The 23,475-nt window shown below is 51.7% G+C and overlaps 2 protein-coding genes across 7 annotated transcripts; one reads left to right on the top strand and one right to left on the bottom strand.

Moving 5' to 3' along the window:
• Positions 1–603: 603 nt before the first annotated feature.
• On the top strand, positions 604–12,202 carry FSD1 (fibronectin type III and SPRY domain containing 1). Of its 4 annotated transcripts, none has more exons than XM_081499699.1 (13): positions 604–764; positions 1,720–1,815; positions 1,959–2,090; positions 3,038–3,139; positions 3,973–3,995; positions 4,198–4,319; positions 4,883–5,092; positions 8,714–8,812; positions 9,586–9,721; positions 10,099–10,178; positions 11,345–11,596; positions 11,707–11,795; positions 11,902–12,202. In XM_081499699.1, exons 1-13 carry the CDS (start codon positions 750–752, stop codon positions 12,010–12,012), a joined length of 1,467 nt encoding a protein of 488 aa, XP_081355825.1. In that variant the 5' UTR covers positions 604–749; the 3' UTR covers positions 12,013–12,202. The 4 variants fall into 4 exon arrangements, with proteins under 4 accessions (XP_081355825.1, XP_081355826.1, XP_081355824.1 ...); XM_081499700.1 differs by having other exon boundaries at positions 9,586–9,745; positions 11,345–11,505; XM_081499698.1 differs by having other exon boundaries at positions 9,586–9,745.
• On the bottom strand, positions 6,813–23,003 carry STAP2 (signal transducing adaptor family member 2). 3 transcript variants are annotated; one of them, XM_081499712.1, is made up of 13 exons: positions 22,856–22,957; positions 20,560–20,631; positions 20,309–20,431; positions 16,840–16,896; positions 16,248–16,348; positions 15,672–15,806; positions 15,284–15,353; positions 15,091–15,193; positions 14,883–14,957; positions 13,484–13,639; positions 13,304–13,396; positions 13,148–13,222; positions 6,813–6,982 (listed from the first exon to the last, which is right to left on the bottom strand). In XM_081499712.1, exons 1-13 carry the CDS (start codon positions 22,955–22,957, stop codon positions 6,909–6,911), a joined length of 1,236 nt encoding a protein of 411 aa, XP_081355838.1. In that variant the 3' UTR covers positions 6,813–6,908. The 3 variants fall into 3 exon arrangements, with proteins under 3 accessions (XP_081355838.1, XP_081355837.1, XP_081355839.1); XM_081499711.1 differs by lacking the exon at positions 6,813–6,982 and adding an exon at positions 9,996–12,916 and having other exon boundaries at positions 22,856–23,003; XM_081499713.1 differs by lacking the exons at positions 6,813–6,982; positions 14,883–14,957 and adding an exon at positions 9,996–12,916.
• Between the last annotated feature and the right edge of the window lie 472 nt (positions 23,004–23,475).

Here is a 23,475-nt window from a genome sequence, read left to right as displayed (position 1 = left end):
AAGAAGAAGGTCAGTGTTCTTGGCAGAACTGTTCCCGTCACTCACAGACAGGCTCCTGTGGTGGTGTTCTGCCACACATCATACACAGAGCTTACCAGCCTCCTCCTAGCCCTATGGATTCTGGGCAGGCAGAGAGGCTTCTGGAGGAGATGTGAGAGCCTGGGGCTCTGTGGGATGCATAGGAGTTCAGCTGTGATGAGGGGAGAGAAAGGCAGCATTGGAAGCTGAACATCTGCTTAGGCAAAAGACTTTGGCTTTTCAGTAAATGCGCGGCTTGAGTAGTCGTGGAGCCAGGTCTACGGGCCCGGCTGGAAGGCCGGAGCTGTGGCGATGAAATTCCATTTTGAGTGGTAGCTGAGAAGTTGCAGGGGTGAAAGAGTTGGGAGACTGAGGCACAGAAGTACTAGGCACAAGCTCAAGATCATAGGGCAGTTGAACCCAGGCATCCTGCCTCCCAGTTCTGAGCTCTCTCCAGCTCAGGCATCATTAGCAATATCACCTGCGACGACCCAGGCTCTGAGGGTCTTGGCCTTCCGCGACCCCAGCTCAAGAAAGACTACATTTCCCAGCTTGCAGCGAGGGGCGCGCCTGCGCGCTGCGGCCAGTGATGGAGCGCTGACTGGGGGCACGGCGGCGGCGGCGGCCAGCGCTCGGCGGGCCATTGGCTACCGGCAGCGGCAAAGGCAGCTTGGGGACTAGAAGAGCGAGTGGGGCCCGCGGGCCGGGCCGGGACGACCTGGGCTGCAGCTATGGAGGACCAGAGAGTAAGACCCGGGCGGGGCAGGGCGCGGTCCGAAGCGGGGGTGGACGAGAGAAGGGGAACCAGGTGATGCCGCAGCGTCCTCCCAGCTTCCCCCGACCCCAGCTGCTCTGCGGCCGAAGCCCCACCCTCGCCGCAACCACGCCCGGATCTAGCCCCCATTCTGGACGCCCCAGCCCCCCACCCTAGCCACGACCCACATCATCTTGGCCTGAGTTCAGGCGCAGCCCCTTCATGGCCCCCCACGACCCCCCAGTATCAGGGACCCAGCCTTGGCTCCATCACCCACGCCTTCCATCGGGACTGCGGACCAGGTGTCCCGACCCTGGCCACGCCGCTCTTCGGAGGACGCCCCACCAGTTCAGCACAGGAGGCCCCCACCAATCCCGTGCCCCCAGGAAAAGGACCCGTGGGAGGTCTGGGTTAGTGCTGCAGGCCCTAGAAGCACCCACCCGTGCCAGCCTCCTTCTCTCCCGGTATCCCCTCCCCCAGACCTCCTTACCTTTCTCCACTTACCTGATTCCCTAGCGTCTCCCCTTTTCCAGATGAACCCATGTTCTGCGGGCATCCTTTTCCTCTGGGGTCTCTTTCCCGGAGCTAGCTCCTTACCCGATCATGCCCCTCCCCCTCAGGATATAGCTACCTGGTTGAAGGCTTTGCACTCAGGCAGACCTGGCTGGGGCCCAGGATCTGTGCTTCCTGAGAAGTTCTCTCGGGAGCCTCAGTTTCCTCCCCTGTGAAATGGGTGGGCTCAATGTGCCTGATGCCTGCTGCTCCCTGAGGGCTGTAGGGCCAGAGCTCCACCCAGGGCCTGCTCTTGGCTGGTGCCCAAGCTTCTTGGCACAGTGGCTCCCATGTCCCTTCCCTGGATCCCTGGAGGACAGAAAGGGGGAGCTTCAGGTCAGGGAGCCCTGGCCAGGCTGAGGGACTTAGCTGTGTGCATGCTTCTGTGGGGGCAGGAGGCTCTGAGGAAGATCATCACGACGCTGGCTGTGAAAAATGAAGAGATCCAGAGTTTCATTTACTCCCTCAAGCAGATGCTGCTGAACGTGGAGGTGAGGAAGTCACCCCTGCCCCCAGGGCGGGGGGTAGGGCAGCTATGGAGGTAACCTGCCCTTGGGGACCCTGGGCCTCACTGCCTGTCTGAGCAGCGGCTTGGCCAGTCCTGGCCGCTCTGACCCCACCTCGTCTCTCCAAGGCAAACTCGGCCAAGGTGCAGGAGGACCTGGAAGCCGAGTTCCAGTCCCTCTTCTCCCTCCTGGAGGAGCTGAAGGAGGGCATGCTCATGAAGATAAAGCAGGACCGTGCCAGCCGCACCTATGAGCTGCAGGTGTGTGTGATTTGGGGGGGGCGGTGTGCTCTCCCTGACCCCCTCTCAGACGCCATCCCCTGCACACTCCCCAGAGCCCGACTGGCTTCAACATCTTCCTCCGAACCTGCTCCTCCTTCTTGCCCCTTCCCAGAGGGGCCTCCAGTGTCCCCGGTGTCCTGAGCCAGACTGTCCAGTGGTGTCAGCCACCCCTTCTCTTTTCCCTGGGCTCTTCCCAGCCCCCTCCCTGGCCATGACCTATCCATCCCCCACCCACCTGCTCTCCCTCTTAATCCCTTCTCCCATCCACCCCTCCCCTCCATTGCTGAGGCCCCACCCCTACATCTGGCTATTCTTCCCCACCTGTCTTCATCTCGCACTTCCAATTTTTTAGCCCTTCCCACTGGTCCCTCAGATCTGAGGGCATCACCTCTTACCAAACACCCCCTATGGCTCCTCTGGGATCTCAGATTCCAAGCTGGGATCACTAGGGCAACACCAGCACTTCCTGGGTCACCTGCTAGCACCCTGGATGCCCATCTGTAAGGAATGTGGAGCTCTAGGCTTGGATGTGACCTAGGCATGTCTGTTTCTTTTTTTTAAATATTCATTTATTTTAATTATATGGTTATGCTGGGTCTTCCTTGCAGCATGTGGAGTCTTTAGTTAGTGTGTGGAATCCAGGTCCCTGACCAGGGATCGAGCCAGGCCCCCTGCATTGGGAGCATGGAGTCTTAGCCACTGTACCACCATGGAAGTCCCTGGACATGTCCAATTCTAAGGAAGGGATCCCCAAATGGTTCTGATGTCCTGCCCACAGAGAGGTCCAAACTCCCTCTAGCTTCCCTCTCCCACCTGGAGTTGGAGAAGGACATGGTACCCCAGATCCCCAAGGCGATGAGGAGCCCTGGGAGGGTCTGATGCCGTGGAGTAAAGTGTCTCTTCTCTCGGTGGCATGGCACCTGCAGAACCAGCTGGCTGCCTGCACGCGAGCCTTGGAGAGCTCCGAGGAGCTTCTGGAGACGGCCAACCAGACCCTGCTGGCCACTGACAGCAAGGACTTTCCCCAGGTGGGTGCCTCGGGAGCCAGAGTGGCCACCCAGATACGTTTGCATTTCAGATCAACTATGAGTAATGTTTTACTCTGATTATGGCCCATGCAGTATTTAGTCTGAGTACATCCTAAACATCATTGGTAGGACATATGCTAAAATAATAATTCTTTGTGATAGATCTAAAACTCACAGGAAGCCCAGCTTGGTGCTCTGTGATGACCTAGGTGAGTGGGATGGGAAGGAGGTGGGAGAGGAGTCCAAGAGGGAGCATGTATATGTGTATCCGTACAGCTGATTCACTTTGTTGTACAACAGAAACTAATATAACATTGTAAAGAAATTATACTCCAATTAAAAAAAAGAATGAATAAAATTTTTAGTATATCTCATGCAAATGTTTAGTATAAGTATTTCCCAAATGTCGCCTGGGACATATTTACACTAAAATACTTATTCATTATTTGAAATTCAAATTTAACAAGGAATTAATTTTATAGTAATATGTCACATCCAATATTTAGTATATCTGAAATACTGGATGGGACCTACTTATACTAAAAAGTATATATTTATTTATTGTTCATCTGCAATGCAAATTTAACTGGGTAGCCTATATTTTCATTTGCTAAATCAGTCAACTCTATGTACTGGGCACTAGGCAGGAGGTGGAGATAGGGGTGGGAGCCTGTCTTTGCCTCCCATCCCGTCAGGGTCCGGCCAAGGTTTTCTGCCCCCGTGCTGTGGCACTTTGACACATGGACACCCGGCTGGGCCTCAGTCTTCTTGTCTGTGTACTAGGTTTCTGATTCAACGCAATTCTTTGGCTTTTGTTCTGTCCCTCTTTCTAGGCTGCCAAGCAAATCAAAGATGGGTAAGACGCTGGGACCTGGCTCCCATCCCATTGCCCCACCCCCATTGTGAAGGTGGGAACACCCAGGTGAGGGTCCCTTGGCCCAGAGCACGGAACCGGAACAAGGGGGAGGGGGCCCCCTACACACACCTCAGGGGACTAGGCCCGGGCGTCCACCTCCTTCCCTGCAGTGTGCAGGCTGCCTCCACCTCCTTCCCTGCAGTGTGACAATGGCCCCCGCCTTCCGGCTGTCACTGAAAGCCAAGGTCAGCGACAACATGAGTCACCTCATGGTGGACTTTGCACAGGAGCGGAGGATGTTGCAGGCACTCACGTTCTTGCCTGGTGAGAGGGGAACTCATTGGATCATAGGGGAAAAAAATCCCAAAGTCTAGGAAAGGGCCTAGAGACAAGGCATGACAATCAGTATAAGGCTGACAACCACTTGTGGAAACCACAGAAGGTCCTACCCTGACTTGGAGCCCTGAGGATTCCCACCCTCCAGTGGGTGGAGCCACAGGGAAGCCCCACCCTGTGGTAGAATCCTAAAAAAATCCCCACCCAGTAGGGGGGGAGTCCTATGGAGGCCACACCCCAGTTGGTAGCATTCTGGAAACTTACTGCCTCTAAATGGTGGGATTCAGAGAAGCCCAAGTATTCATTGGTTGAACCCTAAAAAAGCTCTTCTGTGCCCCACACCCTTTGGTGAAACCCTGAGGAGGCTCCACCCCCAGGCTCATGAACCCAGAGAAGCCCCGCCCCTAACCCTGGTATCCAGAGGACGCCCAGACCCCAAGAAAGTCTAGTGTGTGGGCAGGGTTACTTACAGCCAGGCCCGCCCCTGCAGGCTTCCCTGCCCCGCCCCCCGCCCGGCTCCCTGACACCTCTCTCTCCTCTGTCCTGGGCAGTGCCTAGCGCCCCTGTGATCGACCTGGCCGAGTCCCTAGTGGCCGACAACTGTGTAACCTTGGTGTGGCGCATGCCAGACGAGGACAACAAGATTGACCACTTTGTGCTGGAATATCGGCGGACCAACTTTGAGGGCCCACCCCGCCTCAAGGAGGACCAGCCCTGGATGGTCATCGAGGGGATCCGGCAAACGGAATACACCCTGACCGGTAAGGACAGCTCAGCCTTCCCCATCAGTCCACCTGGGGCTCGTGGACCGTCCTCAAGGCTCTGCTGGGCTGACGGGGAGTAACAGATATAATAAGGAAAACGATGCTGGTGACAGCCCTGCACCATGTACTGAGGGCTTACTATGTGCTGAACATTTTACCCACATATAATGAGTGTGTTATTGTCAGCTTTTTACAGAAGAGGGAACTGAGTGAAGCACCTGGAAAGGGTGTGCTCCATCCCTGTCTTATCTCTATGATCCATCATTCATTCTTTCATTTTGACTTAGTCCCTGCAGGGTACCAAGCACTGTCCTTACAATACTAAACAAAGTGCGTGAGAATCCCTCCTCTCGTGTAGCTGGTGTTCAGGGAACCATCCTCCCAGGACCTGAGGATTTCCTTGGCAGTTATACAAAAACAGAAAGACTGGGGGAATCCATCCAGCTGGTAGAGGAGGGTCTGAAGGAAGGTAAAATCAGGGGTCCCTAATGAGTTAAAAAACCATCCTGAGCCAGGGGAAGCCCTCAAGGGTGGGGAGAGTCTCCCTGACAAGATAACTATCACCAGGGCTCTTGGGCTATAATCAGCCTGCTCCCTATCTGTAATTAGCATACAAGCTTAATAATAAGCATGCTAATTGCAGGAAAGAAAAGCCAGCAGCAGAGAAGAGGGCCTGAGAAGCTCTCAGCTTATCCTTTGCATGGAAATCAAAATAAACACATCCCATTTTTCCCTGGTCTTTTTTTTTTCAATTATTGTGGCAAAATACACATAAGGTAAAATCCACTAGGGTCACCATTAAGTGTACAGATCAGCTATTCAGTGCATTCATAATGTTGTGCTACCATCACCCCCACCATCCATCTCCAGAATTTCTCAGCTTGCAAAATTGAAACTGTCCCCATTAGTTTTGGTTGTTGTTGTTTGTTTTGTTTTTAAATTTTGGCCTTACCACATCACATGGCTTGCAGTATCCTAGTTCCCTGACCAGGGATCGAACCCGTGCCCTTGGCAGTGAAAGCACAGAGTCCTAAGCACTGGACCACCAGGAAATTCCCCTGTCCCCATTAGACACTAACTTCCATTCCTCTCTCCCCAGTCCCTGGCACCCACCATTCTACTTCCCGTCCCTGGGAATGTTACTACTCTAAGTACCTCATATAGATGGAGTCATACAGTATGCCTGGCTTATGTCACTGAGCATCATGTCGTCAAGGTTCACCATGTTGTAGCAGGTGTTAGTTTCCTTTCTTTTTAAGGCTGAATAATATTTCATTGTGTATACACACACACAAACACACACATGTGGGGCTTCCTAGGTGACACTAGTGGTAAAGAATCCACCTGCCAATGCAGAAGACTTAAGAGACGTGGGTTCAATCCCTGGGTCGGGAAGATCACCTGGAGAAGGAAATGGCAACCCACTCCAGTATTCTTGCTTGAGAAATCCCATGGACAGAGGAGCCTGGCAGGCTACAGTCCATGGGGTCACAAACAGTTGGACACGACTGAGCACATATCATATATCATATATATATATATATATACAATGAAATATATATACATTGTATATAGTCAGCTTTCTCCAGTAGTGGCAGCTTACATAACTAGAGTTCAATACCAGAACCAGGAAGCTGACATGAGTACAGTCTGCAGGGTTGATTTACTTTTCATCAGTTTTACCAGTTTAGCACACACTGATTTGCATGTACTTGTGTAATCCTGTATGCAATTTTATTCCCTATGTAAATCTGTGTAACTACTACCACAAAGTGTAGAGCTTCTCCATCACAGGCTTCCAGATGCATCCACTTTACCCCTCTGGCCTTTTCCAAAATCCATAGTGAGTGAATTCCTCGGGGCAGGAAGTTGAATCCCTCACAAGACCTGTGATATTGAAGATGATGAATTCACTCACCTATGTAAATAACCCATGTGGTTATTTGCAGTCCACCTACTGTCTTGTTGACTGTTTGGAAGACAGGAGGATTTTGGTTAAGTTCTTATAACTTATATTCCTTGGGCCATCTCATCCTTATGTGAACCCTGCTCAGTGTGGGGAAATTGATTGTTAGGTTGCAGACTAGGAAACAGACGCCCACTGTGAAAAGTCGGATAGGTTCATGATTCAGAATCCAAGCCTTCTGGCTGGTAGTCTTAGCTTCCCTGGTGGCTCAGAGGGTAAAGAATCTGCCTGCGATGCAGGAGACCGGGTTCGATCCCTGGGTCGGGAAGATCCCCTGGAGAAGGAAATAGTAACCCACTCTAGTATTTTCACCTGGGAAATCCCATGGACAGAGGAGCCTGGCAGGCTACACAGTTCATGGGGTCACAAAGTCAGACACGACGGAGCGACTAACCCTTTCTACTTAGTGCTGGGGCAGTAGGTGGCGCTGCTGAGCAAACTACAGAACTCAGAGAAGGGGATTCAAGAAAGGGTGAGGTAGTCTGGGTGGGCACCTCGAAAAAGTAATAGCCAAGCCGAGGCCCAAAAGAGAAGCCGGGGAGACCGAGTTCCAGGCCAAGGAACAGACTGATCAAGGGCTCAGAGGACAGAACACTGAGCCTTTGTGTCTGGAACTAGTTAACTTTGCAGAGGGAACAACATCTGTAGGGAAAGGGTAGGAGAGAAATAGGGACTTTACTCTGAGGGCAAGGGGACCTATGAGAGGTTTCAGAACATGGATTTCTGAGTGTTGTTTGGAATGCCCAGAGAAGGCATCCTGCAGGGAACACCAATGGCAACTGTCCACGTGGTCTGAGCTAGAGGTTGAGCTGTGTGTGCCCTGTGGGTAGGCAGATAGTGTCTTAAGGGTGAGCAGGGTCTTAGACTGAGTCACCCAAACATTTTGAGAGTACAGAGGAGCCTGCAAAGAAGACCAAGAGGGAGCAGTCAGAGGGGACAGTCAGCAGAGGGAAATGCCATGACTGCCAAGGAAAAATGTTCCATGAAGGAAGGACTGGGCAGCCAGGAGAACCTACTAGATGAGGACTGACAAGCCCAGAAGAGGGAGAGGGAGTGAGGCCACTGAGAGAGGTCTGGACATATCTCCAAAGAGGTTTCGCATGAGGAGGAAGACAGTTCAATAGTTGCTTTTGTTTTTTTTTAAGATTAGAAGAAATTAATAATAACTTTTTAAAAGGATACTATTAGGGAAAATCTTTAAGGCACTGGTCATGGCTAGATCCAGGAGTTCCAGCATATGACTCACTCAGCTCAGTTCTAGACACTTGTTGGCTCTGAGAAAGCAGACATTCTCAAATAGGGTTGCCAACATGGTGGCAAATTTTCCCAGGAGTGGCTTCCTCCTAGTTGGCTAGTTCAACAGAGTCCCAGGGCAGATTCTGATTGGCCAGTTTGGGTCATGTGCCTATCCCTGGACCAATTGCTGTGATTGAGCCTTAAAGCATCCTGATTGGCCAATCTGGATTAGAGGTGGAGCCAAGTGATCCATAGCTCCACGGGTGAATGAGGACAGGGAAGATTTCTCAGGGTTACTATGTGGTCTACAAGGTGCTCCTTAGACTGAGAGGTGGTGGGATGACTGTGGGATACAGGGGCCTCTAATCTATCGCTCAAAGAGTACACAGTGTTAAGCCCCCTCTGTTGCCTTGCAGGTCTCAAGTTTGACATGAAATACATGAATTTCCGTGTGAAGGCCTGTAATAAGGCAGTTTCAGGCGAGTTCTCCGAGCCAGTGACCCTGGAGACACCAGGTGACTGACTCCCATACGTCCGTTTGCTGTGACTCCATAACCACTCACTCCCAGGGCTCCAGGGACTGGTGTCTAATGAAAATCTTCTAACCAGGGTTCTGTGGCCCTTTTTGCCCTGGTTGCCAGTGCTCAATCCATAGTAGATTCCTTAGCCTGAGTGTCTGGTATAAACTTGGTATTGTTCTTTGCATTTGCAGTTGATTGCATCATACCTGGATGGTTTTTACACACATGCACTCCCTCTCTCTCCCTAACTCACTCTTCAAAAAAAAAAAAAAATAGCTAAGTGCTCTATAGAATTGGAAATAGGATATCAGTACTGAAGACAGATTTCTTAGCGACCCCCCAGTGATACTTTTGCATGTTCGGGTAGGAAATCCTTTCTGCACTCTATCTTAGCTCTGTCATGTTGTAGCAAAGCCCCTTTTCTGAGATTAATCCCCAGTGAAAGCACAGGGCAGCACAGTGGTTTGAAAATGGCTTCAGACCTGGGAGACCTTTAGGCAACTAGCCCTTGGCCTTCACTCCTCTGGCTACATGTTCTGCCCTCTCCACCCTTCCCTGTCTCATCTCTTGGTGCCTTTCTGCCTGTTGTCTCTATATCTCTCTATCTCTGAACCTTTGTCCATTCGTCTCTTTTTCTCGCTCTTGGTGTTAGTCTCTGTTTCTTTCTGTTCTCTGTCCCTGTCATGGTCTGTCGTGGTCACTGTCTGTCTCTCTCTGTGTCTCTGGGTTTTCCCATCTCTGTGACTCCTGTGTCTGCCTGGCCCCAGCGTTCATGTTCCACCTGGATGCGTCCACATCCCACCAGAACCTGCGGGTGGACGATCTCTCCGTGGAGTGGGACGCCATGGGCGGGAAGGTGCAGGATATCAAAGCTCGCGAGAAAGATGGCAAGGGGCGGACGGCGTCTCCCGTCAACTCCCCAGCCAGGTAGCCTGCCCCCTCTCCCCCCGAGTCTCTGGTGGAGGAGATCAAACTGGACATGGACATACAGAGTCCAGTGTGGTCAAGGCTGGGGTAGAGGGAGGGACATGGAGTGGGGGGAGCCCAAAAAGTGAATGAAGGGAGAGGAAGCTTTGAAGTGGGTTTTGATGGTCGAATAGGATTTTTCCAGATGAGGAAGGGCACAGGTATGTTCCAACATGAGAGACCCTGTGTATGAAAAGAACCACACACCGTCCAGGAGAGATGAAAAGTTTATGGTGACTGGGGTGGACCAGGGAAGCCCTCCTATGGGAGAGGTGAGGTCTGAATTGAGACTTCCCCCTCCCTGTCACCCACAGAGGTACTCCATCTCCCAAGAGGATGCCCTCGGGTCGTGGGGGACGGGATCGCTTCACAGCTGAGTCCTACACGGTGCTGGGTAAGGAGGAGGGAAGACAGGAGTAGAGAGGAGAAGTCTGGGCAGGGCCCTGATGGGGGTTGGTAGGAGGGAATTCCTTTGGCTGGGGAAACTGAGGCAGGTGTCAAAAAAAGCTTCTGTGGGAACAGTACCAGTGATGTGTTATTGTGACCTTGGGGGAATGGGAAGATTTGGGTCTGAGGGATCATTGGGGGAAAATCAGAACTTATGAATGCTCTAGACTGGGTTGGGCCGGGCAGTAGCTTGAGGGGGAATTTTCTGAGGTCTGTGGAGTAGATGAGACCCAGAGAGTAGCTGAGACTCTAGCTGAAAAGAATAGTTGCCTGTGGCTAGGCAGGTTTGTGGAGGAGCTGAAGCAAGACAGGGGCTCAGGGAAGTGGCTTAAGGTGAGTGGAGGAGCCAGAGAGAGTAGCTGAGTCTGAGAAGTGGAGAGAATGACTAGGGTGAGAGGTGTGGTTGGCACCACAGGACTGATTGGATCCTGTGAAGGAGAAGCTGGAGTCTGAGGAGGAACAGGAATTCCTGGAAATCACCACTGTCCTGAAAAAACCTTGAGAAAGAGGTTGGGATCTATGCAGAAGCCAGTGTGGTCTGTAATACCTGGGAGGCGATGAGGATGGGAGATGAAGTTAGGGAGTTGCTGGTTTCTTTTTTTATTTTTTTGGCTGCGCCAGGTCTCAGTTGCGGCACTCAGGATCTTTAGTTGTGGCATGCAAACTCTTAGTTGTAGCATTTGGAATCTAGTTCCTTGACCGGGGTGGAACCCAGGCCCCTGCATTGGGAGAGCGGAGTCTTAACCACTGGACCACCAGGGAAATCCTGGGAGTAGCTGGTTTCCAGGGCTGAATGAGGAGCTGAGCTATGGTCTGGTGGGGCAGAAGTGGGTGGAGAAGCTGCAGCGCAGGAATAGCTGGATGGGAAAATCGCTGAAGTCACAAGAATCTGGATCCAGGATCCTGGGAGGGTGTAGATTAACTGATATCTCCCTGAGGCTTGGAGACTTATCTGGGCTTAGTCAGATATCTAGTATCTTAGTATCTAGGGAGGCATGGGATAGCTGGGGACCGGGCAGTGTCTGGAGGAAAGAGCTGGGGTCTGGCTGCCCATTTTGAAAGGGCACCCGGGAGCCAATTCTACCTAGTCCCCCTACCTGCCCCATCCCCTAGGGGACACGCTGATTGACGGCGGGGAACATTACTGGGAAGTGCGATACGAGCCAGACAGCAAGGCGTTTGGCGTGGGGGTGGCCTACCGTAGCCTGGGTCGCTTCGAGCAGCTGGGCAAGACAGCTGCGTCCTGGTGCCTGCACGTCAACAACTGGCTGCAGGTCAGCTTCACTGCCAAACATGCCAACAAGGCCAAGATGCTGGATGCCCCCGTGCCCGACTGCCTGGGCGTGCACTGTGACTTCCATCAAGGTGATCCCCTCCAAGCCCTCGCTGGCCTCTCTGGCCACCCTTCTCCACTTTTCTCTCTCTGCCCAAACCTCTCTCACTGGTCCCCTTGTCACTCTTGCCCTCCACCCCAGGCCTCCTGTCCTTCTACAATGGCCGTACCAAACAGCTGCTGCACACCTTCAAGGCCAAGTTCACACAGCCGCTGCTGCCAGCTTTCACGGTGAGGCCTTGTCAGGGGCCCAGGGAAGTAAGAGCGGGGTGGCGCGAGGGTTGGATTTCCTGCTGAGCCTGTCTGTCCCCTTCTCCCTGCCCTGGCTGTCCCCCAGGTGTGGTGTGGCAGCTTCCACGTGACGACTGGCCTGCAGGTCCCCAGCTCTGTGCGTTGCTTGCAGAAGCGGGGCAGTGCCACTAGCAGCTCCAACACCAGCCTCACCTAGGCCCCTGGACTGCCCATCAGCAGGCAGATTTCGGGGGCCGCCTCCAGGCCTCGGCTGTTTCAGCTGGGCACCCTCCTCTCACTTGCTGCTTGGAGCCTTAACTCCTGATGGGGGGGGTCACTGATGGAGAACGGGCACCGGGTAGGGCCCTCCTCCCCACCTCACCTCCTAATAAAGGTCAAACACTGGCCAGGTGGTGCTGCTGGTTTTTTGGGGCTGGGTGACACTGGCTGTGCCTGGTCCTCTCCAGACCTCAGCTTTCTCAGCTGTAAAATAGGAAATTTCTTGGGAATTCCCTCGCAGTCCAATGGTTAGGACTCTGTGCTTTCACTGCAGAGGCCTGGATTCAATCCCTGGTCGGGGAACTAAGATCTCACAAGTTTGCTGTTTAGTCCCTAAGTCAGGTCCGACTCTTTGAGACCCCACGGGCTGTAGCTCGCCAGGCTCCTCTGTCCGTGGGATTTCCCAGGCAAGGATACTGGAGTGGGTTGCCATTTCCTACTCCAGGGGATCTTCCTGACCCAGGGATTGAACCTGTGTCTCCTGCATTGCAGGCATATTCTTTACCACTGAGCCACTAGGCAAGCCCCCGACAAGCCATGAGGCACAGCCATAAAAAAGGTGGGAGCTTTTCTTACAGGGTCAGGAGGCAGGTTTTGCTGAGCTGAGGACCACTGGGACCAGCTGTGGGCAGTCATCTAACAGACCCCGCACTGCCCCACCCAGCCAAGCCAAATACAGCTCCTGGGGTCACTTGAGCTTTAATTCTGGGAGGAGGGGTCCGTCTGACTGGTGTGTGGCACTTGGAGACGGACCCGCTGGTCTGCCACGCGCTCAGCTGCCTGCTCCAGTGCCCGCCTCCTCTGCAATTTCTCTTCCAGTTCTGCTGTCACATCTGCCAGCCCTGAGAATGAGGGTAGGGGTACCTGAGCTCCAGTGGCACCAGAGACCCCCAGTCTAGGCTTTCTCTGCTTATATCCACCCAGGACCACTGCAGCGTAAGATGAAAATGTGTTCAGTGGCCATGAGGAACTTCAAGATGGACACAGCAGAGCATTAAACCAAGCATAGAGTGCTCCAGAGTGTGACCACCTGGGTCCCCCACTTGAGAAGCCCTCTTACATTGATCCCTTACCTGTGGTGGGTGAGAAAGCTTGTGCTGAGCTGGCTGCCAGCTTCCTGGCTGGGCCACTGTTGAGGCCTTTGGGCTCTGCAGGAACAGACAGATGAAGGCTGAGGCCCACCCTCAGCTGGATAGGGGAGGTGCTGGGAGGAGGGACCCTCCCCATACCTGACTTGGGCACAACAGATGACTTTGGAAGCTTTGCCTGTAGCTTGGCCAACCGCCTGGGCTTTGGAACAACTGGTCGACTGGGGGAAGGCACTGCGTGGACAAAGATGTAGCATGTCACATCCAGTCACCAGCTTGCTACCCGTTACCAGCTCTCAGCCACTCCAGTCCCCCACCCACCATCCTCGTTCACGTAGCTGGCAGCTGGGGTGTCTCCAATGGGGATGACATAGTTGTTATCCTGGTCCGGTAGTGGAGGCAGCTTGTCCTGACTGGGCGTAGGCGTGATGGACATGGGAGGTAGCTGCTTAGGGCCACCCTTGGGGGTTTCAGGACCTGGTGAGAAACTGTGGTCACTGTCGGGGCCCATGTGAAACAGAGACACAGGTGGGGATGTGTGTGTGCACACCAGGATACAAGCCTGTGTTTCCATGCATGTGTGTCTGGGCATGGGCCTGTTTATGTCTGTGGATGTGTGTCCCTGGGGAGCAATACATGGACACTGGGTGAATTTCACAAGTGGAATATAAGTAAAGGGTTTCCCTGGTAGCTCAGGCTGTAAAGAATCCACCTGCAATGTGGGAGATCTGGGTTCAATCCCTGGGTTGGGAAGATCCCCTGGAAGAAGGCATGGCAACCCACTCCAGTATTCTTGCCTGGAGAATCCCCATGGACAGAGGAGCCTGGTGGGCTACAGTCCATGGGGTCAGAGAGTCAAACACAACTGAGCGACTAAGCACAGCTCAGCAAAGGGTTTATACTCTCGTGCATGCATGACACCTCATAGATGCTAAGGTATGTGCTACAGCACTTGTCTATATTAGTGTGTACACACATGTATCTGTAAAGGTCTGGATTTGTGCTCATGAGTAGATATGTCTGCATTTTGTGTGTACACACATGATTGTGACTTGAAGTAAATATATGTGTGCTATATGGGACTAGAACTGTATGACAGCCATGTTTATGCATGGGTGGAGCCACTGTCTACATAGGAACTTCTCATTTTGCAGGTGGACACACACAGGTTTATGTTCATGAGTGGCATGTGTGTATGTATGTACATTTGTGTACATTGTACATACATTTGTGTATGTATCATGCATGCGGCGTCCTCAGCATCTGCCCAGTCCAGGGAAGACCATACTGCTCATCCCACAGACCTTTCCACTTTTCCAATCTCTTCCTTTTGCTCCATAATCTGGACCACCTCCCAGCCTGATTTTCCATCTCTTCCTAATGAAATCCTTTGAGAACTTTGGGAAACACCCACTCTTCCAAGAAGACTCCCCCCCCAACTCTGCCCATCCTCCTCCTCTCCCCAACTCTAGGTTGCGCCCCCACCCCCGCACCCCGCCACCCCTCACCTTCCAGCCCCAGGTTCAACCCCTCAGGATTGCGAGTGTGTGTGCCCAGCTCTGTCCATTCCCTCCATAACCTGGAAGCACCTAGAGGACAGGGTCTGGGTACTTTCTGGGTCCCCGCAACTCTAGGTGCAAGACTGGGCACAGGTGGAGCCATGAGGTCCTAGGTCCTTTCCCACTCTGCCCCAGCGGCGGCCGCGGGGAGGGGGCATCACCTGGGCTGGGGGTGGAGGGGGCCGAGGGCGCCACCCACACACTCTCGCCATTCTCTTTATCCGCCTCCACGAAGCCTGGAACAGAGAGGGCGGCCTGGAGGAGGCACGGCAGCTGGGGGCTGACCCAAGGGTGCCCGGGTTGGGGAGGGGGCGGGAGAGGCGTGGACTGAGCCCTCCCCCCAACCGAGTTCCCTGAGGTTCTACCAACCTATCACTTTCTCATAGTCTTCATCCAGCAGGAAGGGCACCAGCACCTTATTGGTGTGCGACACGAAATAGTTGACCACTGCTTCGAGCGAGGTGCAGGAGAACTGGGGTCAGAGAAGGGATACGATCAGGGCCGGCGTGGAAGGGGCGCAGCCCACGCCGTTGCGCTCCCCCGGCCCCGGCCCAGTGCTCACCGGCTCCTCCACGTCGATTATGTACTTGGGGCCCTCGTGCTTCACCTTGTAGTGCCTGACCACCGGCGTCCTGACAGGGTAGGGGGCGAGTGCATGACCTAGCCGAGGACAAGGCCAGGCCCGGCCCTCGCCCGGGCCCCGCCCCCAAGAAGGGCCTGACCCTGACCACCCCACATCCTGGCGTGGCTCTCGCGGGGGCACTCGGTCCTCAGAAGACTCCACCTTCAAGAGAGACCTTGCTCCTGGCAATGTCCCCCGGGAGAGCCAAGCCCTGATGGATTCCACTAGGAGGCCCCGCCCAGGCCCCACCCACAACGTGACACTGCCCCTAAGCCCGACCACTCCCCAGTGCCCGACGCCCCGCCCACCCGGAGCCGCGCTTGCGCACCCATTGAGCGTCTGAAGCGTGGTGACCGACACCCCTCCCGCGCCGTCCCCGCTGGGCCGCAGCAGTAGGTTCCCGCACTCGGGGTAGCGCTCCAGGAGCATTTGCGCCTCCAGTCGGCTCACTTTCAGGAAGCACCTGGAGCGGGCAGCGTCACTCACTGGGGCAGGCCCCGCCCCCAGAGACACAGCCACGCCCTCCCAACGTAACCCCGCCCCTGGGCACCCAGCCAAGCTCGCCTGTCCGTCACCTGGTCCCTGAAGACCCTGCCTCACCCCCACAGACCCAGACTCCGCCTCTGGAAGCCCATGCCTGCCCTCCGGGAACGGAGGCCAACACTCAGAGCCCCAGACCCGCCACCCCGGCATCTAAATCCGCCTCTGAAGACCGAGACCCGCGGTCAGGAGCCTAGAACCGCCGCCAACACCCAGTCGGGCTCCCAGCTGTGGAGACCCAATCCCCACCCCTGTCCGGATGCACCGTGTACCCAAAACCCACCGCCAGGAGACTCCACTCACTGCCCTCTGCGGCCCCATGTTCCCCAGCCCGCCACCATCCTGGAGACCCTCGGGCGCTTACGACGGCATCTCGAGCGCACGGCGGGCCTCCTCTTTGGCCAGGGCCTCGGACATCATGTACAGGTGTCCTGGCAGCAGCGTCAGGTTGGACGGGACGCGGAGCTGAACGAGGATTGGGGCGATCAGGGAATGGGAGCCTGTGACCGTGTCACAGGGGGCACACTGAGGCCAAGGTGCGGATGTAGCCAGGATGGAACCCAGGTCTGGAGGGTGTTCCTGAGCCGCCTGACACCTCAGGGGCAGAGAGGGCTTAGCGGGGACTTCCGTGATGGGGGACGGACAGAGCAAATGCTAGCATGGAGGGTCTCAAACTCAATGGCCTGTAGGGCCAGACGGGGAGCAATTGAGTAACATAGAAATTAGGGCTGTTTTCTAACACCCTGGTTTTTAAACGACAGCAGCTGACTTTTAAATTTATAGCACCTTGTTGGCAAAACAAAACGCAGATGGTTTACACTTGGCTCAGAGGCCGCCAGTTTCAGACTAATGAGGAGGTTGAGAGGTTTGTTTGGGGAATGGAAATTTTAAAAAGGATTTCTGAGCAGGCCAAGTGGGGAAGGAGAGAGAGAAGGGCCGAGTTTGACCACTCTTACCTCCACTACTGTCAGGATGAAGCCTTTCCACATCTCCCGAGACTCCAGGCTCTCTACCTGGGGAGCAAAAGAAAAAGTATGCCTGGCTGATGAGCCTTGGTCTATCCATCTGTGAAATGAGAGTAAGGAATAAGCATCCCTGTTTCCAAGGGTTGTTATGAAAATTAAATGTTAGAACAGGTTAATTTAGAATGATGTCTGAATATAAGTCCTTAGTAATATGGGGGTACTATTCTTTAATGTTATTACATCAACTATTTTTAATACAATTATTTATTTCTGGCTGTGCTGGTTTTTCATTGCTGCACGCAGGCTTTCTCTAGTTGCAGTTTGCAGGCTTCTCATTACAGTGGCTTCTCTTGTCGCAGAACATGGGCTCTAAGGCAAATGGGCTTCAGTAGTTGTGGCACTTGGGCTCAATAGTTGTGGCGCGTAACCGTTGCTCCACAGCAGGTGGAATCTTCCTGGACCATGTCGCCTGCATTGGCAGGTGGATTCTGAGCCACTGGACCACCAGAGAAGTTCACATCAACATTCAAAAAAACAGATCATACATCTCCTATGTGTGAAACCCTCCCTTGATTTCTACCCCCTTCAGGGTAGAAACCCAGGTCCTCCATGTGGCCCACAGATCTTACACAACCTGCTCCATCCCCTCCCTGCCCTCATTCCCTCCCTCTTTCCTCCTCTCTCACTCTGCTCCAGCCACAGGGGTTTTCTCACTGTTCTTCCAACATGCCAGGCACAGTTCAGCCTCAGGGCCTTTGCACATGCTATTTCTACTGCTGAAGTTGTTTCTCAGATCTCTACACTGCTGGCTTCCTCACCTCCTTCAGGTCTTCAATAAGAAGACCTATTCACACTTCTTAACATTGCAGCCCTGAGCCCCCATCCCCTTTCCCTTGCACTTGTCTCCCTAGCATCTGCCACCATATAATACTCCATATATTTTACACATTTTTATTTTTTATTGTATGCTTCCACCACAAGACTCAAGACTGTAAACTCTACAAGGGCAGGTATTTCTTTTCTTTTCTTTTTTTTTAAAATTGAAGTATAGTTGATTTACAATGTTGTGTTACTTTCAGGTGTATAGAAAAGTGATATATGTATATGTATTTTACATATGAGGTTCTTTTTTAAAAATTTTTGGCTGTACCAACTAGCGTGTGGGATCTTATTTCCCCAACGAGGGATGGACCCTGCACCTCCTGCATTAGAAGGTGGAGTCTTAACCACTGGACCACAGGGAAGTCCCTATGAGATTCTTTTTGAGATTCTTTTCCCTTATATATTATTTTAAAATACTGAACATAGTTTTCCCTGTGCTATACAGTAGGTCCTTCTTGCTTATCTATATTATATATAGTAATGTGTATATATTAATCTCAAACTCCTAATTTATTCCTCGCCTCCTTTTTCCCTTTGGTAACCATAAATTTGTTGTCTATGACTGTGGAACTATTTCTGTTTGTATGTAAGTTCATTTTATCATTTTTTTCTTAGATTCCACAGATAAGCAATATCATGTGGTATTTGTCTTTCTCCTTCTGACTTACTTCACTCAGTATATAATCTCTAGGTCCATCCATGTTGCTGCAAATGGCATTATTTTGTTCTTTTTAATAGCTAAGTAATATTCCATTGTGTATATGTACCACATCTTCTTTTTCATTTCTTCCATTGAAGAACATTTAGGTTGCTTCTGTGTCTTGGCTCTTGTAAATGCTGCTGCTATGAACATAGCAGGGCTTCCCTTGTGGCTCAGCTGGTAAAGAATCTGCCTGCAATGCAGGAGACCTGGGTTCAATCCCTGGGCTGGGAAGATCCCCTGGAGAAGGGAAAGGCTACCCACTCCAGTATTCTGGCCTAGAGAATTCCATGGACTGTATAGTCCATGGGGTCGCAAAGAGTCAGACGTGACTGAGTGACTTTCACTTCACTTCACTTCATGAACACAGGGGTGCATGTATCTTTTTGAATTATTATTTTCTCCTGATATATGCCCATGAGTGGGATTGCAGGATCATATTGTAGTTCTATATTTAGTTTTTTAAGGAAGCTGCATACTGTTCCCCATAGTGGCTGCATCAATTTACATTCTCAAAAACAGGGCAGGAGGGTTCCCATTTCTCCATACTCTCTTTAGCATTTTATTATTTGTAGACTTTCTGATGATGGTCATTCTGACCAGTGTCATTGTGGTTTTGATTTGCATTTCTCTAATAGCGATGTTGAGCATCTTTTCACGTGTCTCTTGGCCATCTGTATGTCTTTGGAGAGATGTCTATTTAGACATCCCATTTTTTGTTTGAGTTGATTGTTTTTTTGATATTGAGCTGTATGTATATTTGGGAGATTAATCCTTTGTCAGTCATATTGTTTGCAAATATTTTCTCCCATTCTATAGGTGTCTTTTTGATTTTTTTATGGCTTCTTTTGCTGTGTGAAGCCTTTTAAGTTTAATTAGGTCCCATTTGTTTATTTTTGTTTTTATTTCCTTTACTCTAGGAGCTGGATCCAAAAAGATACTGCTGCAATTTATGTCAAAGAGTGTTCTGTCTATGTTTTCCTCTAGGAGTTTTATAGTACATGGTCTTACATTTAGGTGTTTAATCCATTTTTAGTTTATTTTTGTGTATGCTGTTAGCATATTAAAAAGCAGAGACATCACTTTGCTGACAAAAGTCCATATAATCAAAGCTATGATTTTTCCGGTAATCATGTACAGATGTGAGAATTGGACCATAAAGAAGGCTGAGAGCCGAAAAATTGATGCTTTTGAATTATGATGCTGGAGAAGACTTTTGAGAGTCCCTTGGACTGCAGGGAGATCAAACCAGTCAGGCCTGAAAGAAATCAGCCCTGAATATTCATTGGAAGGACTGATGCTGAAGCTGAAGCTCCAAAACTTTGGCCACCTGATATGAAGAACTGACTCACTGGAAAAGACCCTGATGCTGGGAAAGACTGAAGGCAGAAGGAGAAGGGGACGACAGAGGATGAGATGGTTGGATGGCATCACTGACTCAATGGACATGAGTTTGAGTAAGCTCTGGGAGTTGGACAGGGAGGCCTGGCGTGCTGCAGTCCATGTGGTTCACAAAGAGTTGGACACAAATTAGGAACTGAACATGGTATTAGAGAGTGTTCTAAGCACAGGAATTTTTAATTGTGTTAGTCACTGCTGTGACTAAGAAGGGTGTCTGGAACACAATAGGTGCTCAATAATGTTAGTTGAAGATTGAATGATGGCAGTTGTGGTCCTTGCGGATCAGATTGTGTTCTGGGCACTTTACACACATTATCGCAGTTTTCATTTGTAGAAACTGAGGCCCAGAGAGGTTAATGATTTGCCCAGTGATACCAACCCAGTGATAAACTCTGCGTGACTCTGTGCTGGTATGTGTTAATGGTGGGTGTGACATGGAGGAAGGGTCTCCCACCAGCCCCCCCTTAAGAGACTTACCTTGAACTTGATCTCCTGGTTCCGAAGGACCAAGCAGAAGTGGATGCTAGGGTCATGGGAGTTCCCCCAAGGAGCCTCATCTGTGAGCTTCACAAAGCTTCCTAGATCTAGCTTCTCCACATGCTGGGCACACAGAAGACAAGAGTCTGAGTGCCTCATCCCCCCCCCAGCTAGGACATCCTGTCCACACCCTCTGTTAGGTCCTGGGGTCAAGAGCAGGCCAATTCTTGAGGCTTCATTTTCATCCTTACCTTACTGTCCCGATTGCTGTTGTAGAAATAGAGAGTCAGCCCCTGAAGGCCTGCCCAGAACTTCTTGTAATCCTGTGGACCAGAGGTGGAGAAAGAGAGGGAGGTGAGGTGGTGGCAGAGCTGGGCACCTCCATCCTTCTCTACCTCAGGGCCTTTGCACCTGCTGGGCTCTTTGCCTGAACATGCTTCTCCCAGATCTTTACATGGTTTCCTTCATCACCTGCAGCCACCAGGGCAGCCCACAGAGAAAGCGGAGACACTAAAATCTTCCAAAGAAGAGAAATTAGCACCCTCAGGTAGAGACAAACCCTGGGCCAAGAGATTGCAGAGGAGGAAAGAGGACTTCAAACTGCTAAACTGGGGGAGACCTCCTGAAAGAGGAAGTAAATTAATGAGTCCATAAGGGCTTCCCTGGTGGCTCGGATGGTAAAGAATCTGCCTACAATGCAGGAGACCAAAGGGGGCTCGATCCCTGCGTTGGGAAGATCCCCTGGAGAAGGGAATGGCTACCCACTCTAGTATTTGGACAGAGAAGCCTGATGGGCTACAGTCCATGGAGTTGCAAATAGTTGGACATGACTGAGTGACTAACACTTTCATAATGAGGATAGCTCTTATATTGACAGTGATCATCTATCCATCGAGCCACCTATTGATTCATCTACCCATCCATTCTTTTATCCACTTATGTACTCACCCATCCATCCATCCACCTGTCTACAGGCATGGTTCATTTTACCGCAATTCACAGATATTGTGGGGTTTTGTTTTTAAACAAAGATCTGTGGCTATCCTGAGTCAAAGAAGTGTCTACTAGTGTCATTTTTCCAAAAGCACTATTTTTAAATTAAGTTATGTACATTGTGTTTTTAGGACACAGTGCTATTCCACAAGCCCTAGAGCCCATGCTCTGCCACAAGAGAAGCCACTACAGTGAGAAGCCCGTGCACTACAACTACAGAGGAGCCTCCCCTGACTTTAACTAGAGAAAGCCCTCGAGCAGCAACAAAGACTCAGCGCAGCCAAAAATAAATAAGTAAATAATTAATTAAAGAGAAAGATGACTATGAGCTAATTTTTATAAAGATATAGTGCTATTACATACAACAGGGCACAGACTAGTGTCAACGTAACTTTTATAAAGCACTGGGAAATGAAAAAAATTCATATGGCTCACTTTATTGCAATATTTGCTTTATTGTGGTGATCTAGCACCAAACCTGCAGTGTCTCCTAAGTATATTTGTGTTTATCCATCCTTTCACCTGTCTGTCCACCCATCCGCCCATCTGTACATCCATAGATGCATCCTAGATACACACATACATTTAACTATCATTTACAGAAGAACTACTGTGTGCCAGGCACTGGGAAGAAAGCAGTAAGTGAACAAACTCATCTGCTTTGTCATACACCAGCTATGTGTCACCCACTGAATGCTGTTTAAGCTCTTTGTGCCTCAGTTTCACCACCTATAACATAGTAGATAATTATGGTACCTGCCTAGGACTTGCCTGGAAGTCCAGTGGTTAAGACTCTTGGCTTCCACTGCAGGGGGCGTGGGTTTGATCCCTGGTTGGGGAAGCAAGATCCCCCACATGCTTCGAGGTGTGTTCACAGATAAATAAACCCTCTTTCTTAACCCCTGAGATCTCCTGCCTCTGGTGCTTTCTAGGCTGGGGAGAATTTGAATCCATGAAGGCAGATGGAAAGGAAGAGGAAACTTCCAGGGGAAAGGCAAGGAAAAAGGTGCTTGGTTTGGGTCCTAGTGGGAGATGAGGGTGGGCCTTAGCGGAATGGAGGGGTTGAGCTTTATTCTGAGGAGGGAACACACACACACACACTCACTGGGCCCCTGACTGGCATCTAGTCCTGTAGGACACAGCTCCCAGTATCTCTCATTGTCCCCACCTGCAATCTGTATGGACCTTGACCCCTGTGGTGAGGTTCACAGAGTTAGCTCAGGGCTGGGGGAGGAGGGATGCGGGGGTGGGGAGTGGTGTCAGAAGACACCCCCCCATTTCCTGGAGGAAGTCCCCACTCCTGTTTATATCTGAGGTTCAGAAAGAGACCAATAGAGCCAAGCGGGGAGAGACACAGAAAGAGAAAGAGCTCAGATCAGAGTCAGAGAGAGACAGACAGACAGAACCTTTCCCAGTCCCCAGTCCCCATTCCATGCTTTGCCCCAACCAGCACCCACCCCACCCTCCTCAGCAGGCTGGGAAAGTCTAGGTTCAGAGAAGTGCCGCACCTGCCCAGGGGCTGCCCAGCAGTGCCAGCTCCCCGGCCTGTCTTACCCGATCTCGGGGTCCCTTCTTCTCCAGGAAGCTCTCATAGTAGTGTGAGGGCAGGGCACTCTTGGGCTTGGGGACACGGGGCGGGTTCAGGGCCAAGGCCATGACGGGCCAGGGTCCTTGGCCCAGCCTGGCCTCTCCCTCCAGCGGGTGCCCCAGCTGAGCCAGGAAGCTGAGAAACAGGTTCCAGGGGAATTTCCTCTCCTCTGTCAGCTCCAGAGCTCCCTCCCCTGCCAGCCCTGGGCGGGGGCTGGGCTGGGCAGGTCCAGGGATTCTAGGGAAATCCCTGTCTCTCTGGTCCCTGCAAGAAGTCAGGGAGTCAGGGAGGCCTGGCTGGAGTCAGGGAACAGAGGAGGGAGTTGCTGGGGGGCTGTTGGTGTGGTGTGGGGGCATCAATAGGGGCACTTGCCTAAGCAAAGACCTGGAAGGGAGAGAAAGGAATCTGGTGCCAGAGCTGCGAGGGAATGAGACTAGAGAGTGACACAGTGTCCAGGAGGCCTGTTAGGCTGCCTGGACATTAGAAAAATCTGGCTCGTATTTACCCAAAAATCTTGCAGAGATTTTGACAGGAATAGCACTAAATCTGTATACAGTTGGGGGAGACTACGCTTTTTTTTTAAATT

This window comes from Giraffa tippelskirchi, chromosome 6 (genome assembly GCF_054371585.1).
Source record: "Giraffa tippelskirchi isolate mGirTip1 chromosome 6, T2T-mGirTip1v1.2.pri, whole genome shotgun sequence".
NCBI lineage: Eukaryota > Metazoa > Chordata > Mammalia > Artiodactyla > Giraffidae > Giraffa > Giraffa tippelskirchi.
The sequence above is the reverse complement of the archived record's forward strand: the minus strand, read 5'-3'. Positions and strand labels throughout refer to the sequence as shown.